The sequence below is a fragment of the Cynocephalus volans genome, chromosome 11, assembly GCF_027409185.1.
Source record: "Cynocephalus volans isolate mCynVol1 chromosome 11, mCynVol1.pri, whole genome shotgun sequence".
In the NCBI taxonomy this organism is placed as follows: domain Eukaryota; kingdom Metazoa; phylum Chordata; class Mammalia; order Dermoptera; family Cynocephalidae; genus Cynocephalus; species Cynocephalus volans.
This window is the reverse complement of record NC_084470.1, coordinates 92,428,944-92,436,201: the sequence shown is the minus strand read 5'-3', so window position 1 is coordinate 92,436,201 and position 7,258 is coordinate 92,428,944. Positions and strand designations below refer to the sequence as shown.

Here is a 7,258-nt window from a genome sequence, read left to right as displayed (position 1 = left end):
GGAACTGTACTAGGCCACAGATCTTCTGCATCCTGGCCCAATCTGTTTCCCACTCAGAACAAGCGTCCATTAAACTAGGGATCAAAACCTGCTGGGGGAAGGTGAGGCAAGCTGCCATGTTAAGAAACACCAGGCCTTGTGACTAAAGTGCAGCCACTGATGGAAAGTGTCCCTACACTTGCTCCTTGGAGAGGATGGTTAGGAGCATGTGCAACCGCACCTCCCAGCAGTTTCCTCATCTGTGAAATGGGACTTTCCTACTTGGGAAGGTATGAGGATTACATGAGCCTGGCTCCCAGTGTCTCCAGAGGTTTGTGGAAGCCAGACCAGCATCAGTCCACAGAAAACAAGACTGCCAGCACTGGAGAGGCCTTAGAGACCTCCCAGTAATGATAGCCTCATTTCACTGAGGGAGGAAGGGGGAGTAAGAAAAAGCCACACAGCATCAAAGCCAGTCCCCAACCCCAGAGCCACTCTCCCCCCTCCCACCTAAGCCAGGCCCATGCCCACTTGGGGCACCTCCCTGCACTGTTTTCCAAGGACAGCTGGGGCAGATCTACCACCCCAAACCAACCCAGCAATCTTGCAGGGCATTTGACCTCCATTGTTGATTTCTACCTAGAGGACATGATCATTTTTAGTTCCCGAGGAATGTAATCAGCCTCACAGATGGTAGGCCACCTCTGAGATGGAGCTGCTGGTTTAAAACAAACACCAGGCTTCCTATATAAGGACCAGACAGCCACTGGACACCACCTCCACCAGGAATCCCAGGTAGGCACTCTCTCTACTCTTTGTATGTGTATGTTTACAGGTTTAACAAACTGTGTGACTGCTGGCCATTCATTTAACTTCTCAGGGCCTCAGCAGGCCCATCTAAACAAAGGTGATGTCGGACAACCTGGGTCAGTCTGGCTGCTCAGAGACAAAGCTTGGTTTAGGAGCTGTCCCCATTCTCCCCATGGCCCCTGGGGACCTTGCTGGTTCAGCTTCATCCCAAATTTAAAAACTTAGCAGAAGCCTGGGACAAATGACATTGTGGTGGTCAGCCCAACCTCCATGACATCAAGTCCTACTGCCAAGCATTCTGCCCTGTGACAGTCTTGGAAATGACAACACATATCCTTCAATTCTCTCCTGCTTTGGGAAGGTGAGGAGAGGGGAGCCGCTCTCTACTCAGCATCATGACCCGAGGTCATAAAGTCTCCTCACCCTGTCTGCTGGGGTCCTACCTGAATTCTGAGGCACATCAAGGGGATGAGGCCTCTGAGTGGAGACCCTTTCTCTTCCACAGGCCCATCTGTCCCCAACCCAGCTGAGGCCATGCTCTCCCCAGGGACCATCTGCAGCCTACTGCTCCTCAGTGTGCTCTGGGTGGATTTGGCCATGGGAGGCTCCAGCTTCCTGAGCCCCGAACACCAGAAAGTCCAGGTGAGACTTCTCTCCACAAGGCCCCACATACTGACTGGGGTATCTTGTTCCAGCCATGTGACCTGGAGCAGTGGCTCACCTCTCTGGGCTTCAGCCTTCTCCCAGAGCACAAAGGAAGGCTCTGATCTGACCTCACTCTGTTTCTGGTAGAATATGGGGGCTTAGGGTCCTAAAGAGAACATCTCCCCTTTCCAGCAGAGAAAGGAGTCCAAGAAGCCAATGGCCAAACTACAGCCCCGAGCTCTGGAAGGCTGGCTCCACCCAGAAGACAGAAGTCAGGTGGAAGGGGCAGAGGACAAACTGGAAATTCGGGTCGGTACCTCTGCCGTTTTAAGCTCTTATGGCAGTAAAGCGTTGGGGTTGGGAAGAGAGAGGGCAGGAAGAGACGGCTATGAACAGGGATCCACTTATAAGCTACTCAAGAATTCTAAAACAAGAGCTGGCTGGTTAGCTTAGCTGGTTAGAGTGTGGCCTTGTAACACCAAGGTCAAGGGTTTGGATCCCCTTACTGTCCATCTGCCAAAAAAAAAAGAATTCTAAAACTGTACTAAAATGGTTGAGCTCTGCACTGGACTATGAGGTCTTTGCCCACTAAGAGAAAAACGTCTGGAAGTAACTTTGCTACAACAAAATGGGAATGTGAGGAGCTGCAGGCAGTGGAGGAGGAGCTAGCACACTCAGGAGATTTCAAAGGGAGCCAGCAAGTACCCTGCAAAGACATAAAGACACCAGATGTAAACAGCTGGTCAAAGACTAAAGATGTTTCTACACAGAAAACTTTGTTTTATTTGGGGGCCTCTAAGGCCTGACCTTAGGGGTGGAGTGCTTTGAGACACAGGCCTGGCCAGCTGAGCCAAGGCTCTTGCAGCCAACACTCACTGAACCTCACCTGGAGGCGAGAAAGGGGTAGATCAGACTTATTGTTGTTCTGACAAATACTGTGTGGGACAAAGAAAAAGTTTAGAGACAGCTCAAGGATTAAAAGGAGGGAGTCAATGGATTTTACAGGGGTTGTCTATGTAACCTTCCCGAAAGGTTGGCTGTGGTTCAGGGAATGGTATTTTGGGGTTTTTTTTTTTTTTTTTTTTTCAAGCATTTAGGTGGCAATACCTTTTTGCAGCTAAACCAGGATTCCCCTGGGGGTAGTACTTAAGAATGGCAATAATTATACTGCTGTGCCTATGTATACTAATTTCATCTACAAGCTGTTTTTCCCTTATTACATATCATTTCATCTCTACAACAACCCGTGAGGTAAGTAAGGCTGCTATTATTATCTCTATTTTATAGATGAGGAACAGAAGTTTAGACAGGTGAACTCACTTGCCCAAGGCCCCAGATAGGACTTGAGATCAGGGCTGATGCCAATTCCCAAACCCTCTCTTCCTCCTCACTAGTCTGGCAAACAGAGAGAATGCACAGTGCCCTAGGAGTGGTCTCTTTCTGCCTGAGAAACAGCTGAAGTGCGTCCTTCCTTGGCCTCCCTTTACCTATTCACCATCCTCTTCTCCAGTCAAAGATGAATGCCAACCCCAAGCTCCCAAAACCCCTGCTCTCTCTGATCCTCACCAGAACCTAGAGGTGTTCTTCCTTTGCACTAGGTACAAAACATCCCCCTATCCCCCAAACCCACTAGATTCCCATTTTAATGGCCTGCAAACCCTTCAGCTAAAACCAGAAAACTTTCTCAGTGAAAAAGTGGGCCGACAGCTCCAGTGGGCAGGCAGTCACCCCAGCCACAGGAGCTCTACATTATACTATACGTTAGCCCAGAGGGGAAGAGGTCTTGGTAGTTGATGACTCAAGCCAGGGCTGGGATAACAGGAGGTTTCCAGTTCTGGTGAAAGCTGACCTTGGAAGAAATGGCCCACACTGCCTCCATGAGAATGGGAAGTCTGAAGTGCCTGGCCGGTGTTGGGGCTGCCAGAGGTGGGGCAGGGCAGGAGGCCTGCAATGCGGCTGCCCAAACCCCTTGCATCCTAGGGTTCCACCTCTCTCGTCTCAGGACCCTCCACTCCCCTCAAACGTTTTCCTCCCAAAATCAAGTTTCAGAGCTGGAAGACTTTTGAGACCAAGCCCCACATCCACCCCCACTGAAGAGAGATGGGCCACTGAGGCTAAGAGGGAAGGGGCTTTTTCAAGTCACATCAAGAAGATCTCCCAACAGTCACCATGTAACCTTTCAATTGCCCCTACCACACAGTTCCAGGATGTCAGACCAGACCAGCAGTTTCCCAAATCGGTGCTCATGTCAGGTGATCTGACCACCTACATCAACCACAGGGGCGGAAGTAGGAAAACAAGTTCTACTGAAGGAGGGATGGAAGCCCCGAAGTTCCCTAAAAGCCTCTCATGCCATTCCCCACCCACTCCACCTTCACAGTGGAGAGGAGGGGAGGGAGTAAATTGTAAAAAGAGAACAAATAGCTATTTGTTACTTTAATAAATGCGAATAGCAGTATTACCTGGGAGATACTGCTACAACATGGATGAGATGGAGATAAGGCCTTAGCCTGGCCTGACAGGGGAAGGGTGTGATTTCCGGGCAGGGTAAATTTAAATCTTCTAGTCCTCAGCCACCAACTCCCTCTGTGGCCTCAGGCAAGTCATTCATCCTCTCCAGGCTTCTGCTAGGGGGTGGGGAAGGCAGAAGGACCAGATGACCTAGGGCTCCCTTCCAGCACTAAGATTCTTTCCACTAAGATTCCTACACTGACTCATTCAGACCAACATGGCTGGGCACCGAAGTAGCTACATGGCAAAGCAGAGATAAAGACAGTCTCGCTCTCAAGGAGAGAAAAATCTATGATGTGGCTGCAAACAGAGCTTTTTTCCATTTACCCAAAGCCTTGGGCTCCAATAAATCATCTCAGAGAATGTCTGGAAAATGGAAAAGTTGGGGCACTCTCCCTGGAGAAGGGAAGAACCAGAGGCACAGAAAGAAGAAAGGTATTGGCTCAGAGCATCCTTCCAGGAAAAAGTCAGCTTCATTTTGAATTTCCACAGAAGAAAGAAAGGGCTATGTACAAGGGTACTTCAAAAGTATGGAAAAATAGAATTAAAAGATAATAGGAATCTTTCCACAAACTTTATTTATTTATTTTTTTTGGTGGCTGGCTGGTATGGGGTCCAAACCCTTGACCTTGATGTTATAACACTGTGCTCTAACCAACTGAACTAACCGGCCAGCCCCTCCATGAACCTTTTGAAGTAGCCTCATATATGACAGGAAGAACACCTGGGAAAGGAGAAAGGGGAGAGGAAAAATGAATAAGAAAGTGAGGGGTAGAGACCATCACCCAGGCTAGTGCTCTATATGCCAGGTGGAGCCACTGCCCCCCAAAAACCTCCCTGCCAGGGCCTGAAATTCTACCATTAGCAATTCAACCTTTTTTCTTCCAAAAAAAAATTTTTTTTGTCTTCCCAAATTGCAAGGGAGGAAAAACTTGTCTGAGGTGATTACACAGCCTTTATCAGCAACCCTCTTAGAGGCTGAGGCTAGGGTAACGGACAGACTGCAAGGTCAGTATCCTAACAATGGGAAGAGGGAAGGTAAGACATGGGCCCCAGAAGGCAGAGTCAGCCCTGGTTGAGACATCACTCACTGCTACCTGCTGGGACCCAAACACCATTCTCCCTCCCTACCCCTGTAAGGAGAGAACATGAGAGTCCAGAGTCCACTTTGTGATAGTGGCGTGTGTTTGGGGCAGGGGTGTGTGTGAACTCTGACACCTCTTGAGTCCTCTATGCCCTACCTCCTAGTTCAACGCCCCCTTTGACATTGGAATCAAGCTGTCGGAGGCTCAGTACCAGCAGCACGGCCAGGCCCTAGGGAAGTTTCTTCAGGACATCCTGTGGGAAGAGGCCAAAGGTAAGTCCTTGCCTGGGTCAGGTTAATTCAATTCCCTTGAAGTCCCAAATGCAAGCCCACCCTTTGGGTGACACCAGAGAAGTTTTCTTCCCCATCTCCTGCCTCTCAAAAAAGACCTTCCAATTCCTCTTTCCCAAATATCTGCAGGAAAGTTGGTTGCCTGTTATTTGTGCATCGCGGATAAGAGGGTTGGGCACAAAGTCGTTGTATTCAAAGGACACTATGTTCCAAGAACTAATACATAAACTCAGCTTCCCAGTTGAACCTCAATTTCCTGAACTGTGAAATGGAGCTAGTACCTATTGTGAGAATATAAAATTATTTGGTGTTAAAGCACCTTTACTGTACAACCTTACTTCACAAACAAAAGGAATTAGGGCCACGGTCTCATTCAGAACAGGCTCCATAGCCAGTTAAGCAAAGGTTTTTGGGTTCCATTTTGAATCCCCTCATTTAAAGAAAAAAAAAAAAAAAGGGGAAATCACCTAACTTGTTCCTGACGGAAGAGGCAGAATGTTGCTTTGCCTCCCACAGATTTGTCACCCCTTTTCCCCTGGGTGACAGAGCCGCCAAAGATTACTCACAGCCCATCTCTTCTGAGCAGTGAGAAGCCCTGAAAAGGGGTTAATCTCCCGGAACCCTCAAGAGGGAGGCATTCCTTCCATTTGGGAAATTAACCCCGAATTGGGGTTCTCTTCCCACATTTATTCTCCAGACCAGGAAGTTACAGGAAGAGAACATAGGTAAAACAAGCAAGGTGACCTTCCATAATGCAATTTGCAAGAAGTTAAGTTGATCCACCAACAAAAGCTTGATCTTAGCAAACATTCTCTTCTTACAGCAATTTCCCAGTGTCTTTACATATCAATCAGTAACCTGTCTTTGAGCCAGCAACCTTGCTGTGTTACAATTCTTTATCTTACAGCAGAGACTATAGCCTGGGGAAAATTTCCTGTCCTTTGCAGTGTTAACATTTGAAACTGCAAGGCTTTGGAAAACCAGGCCCTGTGAAATACATTTGCTTTATGTATACTCCACAGCAGAAACACATGCCTTTAAAAGTGCATGCTATAATCTGCAATGCACTGTCCTCACCAACATGGTGACTACGCCACACCCCACCAACCCTGTGAGGTATGCAGGGGCAGCACTCACCCTGCTGTGCAGATAAGGAAACCAAGACTCAGAGCTATGAGGCAACTTGCCCTAGGTCACAACAGTCCACACTCCAAAGCCAACTTCTGACTCCAAGGCCAATGCTACCTCCTCCCCACCCCCATTACAATATACCACTTCCAACATCACCATTGTGGGAGAAAAGCCATCTGTGTTGGTATTGGCGGGATGGTAGACCCAGAATTTTGACTTGACCTCTTGCTTTTCAGAGGCCCCAGCTGACAAGTGATCACCCACAAGGCTGGCCCACCTCTTCGTTTTTCTTCCAAACTTAGAAACTCTCATCTGGCTTTTAGATTGCTTCTGCAACAACCCCCAGTACTGTTGTACTAGTGTAAGAGGTGAATAAATGTTTAAATTGTATGGTGAATGTTCAAAATAGGCATTTATTTCACCAAAGAAGAAAATTTCATATTTTACCAAAAACAAAACAAAACAAAACAAAACAAAAAATTCTTGGTCTATGGCCAATGGGAAGAAGAATAAAAGGACATACGCAAGGCAGGTGTGCACGCTTAGAAAACCAAATTAAACCAATTCATTCAAGCAAACTGCTGGGGGAATGCATGACAAAAGGTTTCTTAAGGAGCAAGAGGAGGAGGAAGAGGGATAGGAAAAAGAAAAACACAGTGCCTTTGAATATCAGAGCTTCCTAAGTGTATCAAGTCTGCATCATGAACTGATTAACAACCAGCAAGGGCTATGTGGACAAAGAAACTTCAGGTGACGTTATCAGAGCCAACATCCATTCAAGATCAGTCAATGGGATGGTTAAAAACA

At 47.7% G+C, this 7,258-nt stretch overlaps 1 protein-coding gene across 2 annotated transcripts; it reads left to right on the top strand.

Annotated features, from left to right (window-relative positions):
* Nucleotides 1-1,323: 1,323 nt before the first annotated feature.
* On the top strand, nt 1,324-6,789 carry GHRL (ghrelin and obestatin prepropeptide). 2 transcript variants are annotated; one of them, XM_063114956.1, is made up of 4 exons: nt 1,324-1,431; nt 1,630-1,743; nt 5,194-5,302; nt 6,688-6,789. In XM_063114956.1, the coding sequence occupies exons 1-4, from the start codon at nt 1,324-1,326 to the stop codon at nt 6,705-6,707; spliced, it is 351 nt and encodes a 116-aa protein (XP_062971026.1). In that variant the 3' UTR covers nt 6,708-6,789. The 2 variants fall into 2 exon arrangements, with proteins under 2 accessions (XP_062971026.1, XP_062971025.1); XM_063114955.1 differs by having other exon boundaries at nt 1,627-1,743.
* Nucleotides 6,790-7,258: the final 469 nt, after the last annotated feature.

Excerpts from the sequence above, each read along its gene's own strand:
- GHRL (XM_063114955.1), top strand. The coding sequence starts at position 1,324 with ATGCTCTCCCCAGGGACCATCTGCAGCCTACTGCTCCTCAGTGTGCTC. Across the intron at positions 1,432-1,626 it reads CCGAACACCAGAAAGTCCAG|CAGAGAAAGGAGTCCAAGAA; the intron begins GTGAGACTTCTC and ends TCCCCTTTCCAG. Across the intron at positions 5,303-6,687 it reads CCTGTGGGAAGAGGCCAAAG|AGGCCCCAGCTGACAAGTGA; the intron begins GTAAGTCCTTGC and ends CTTGCTTTTCAG.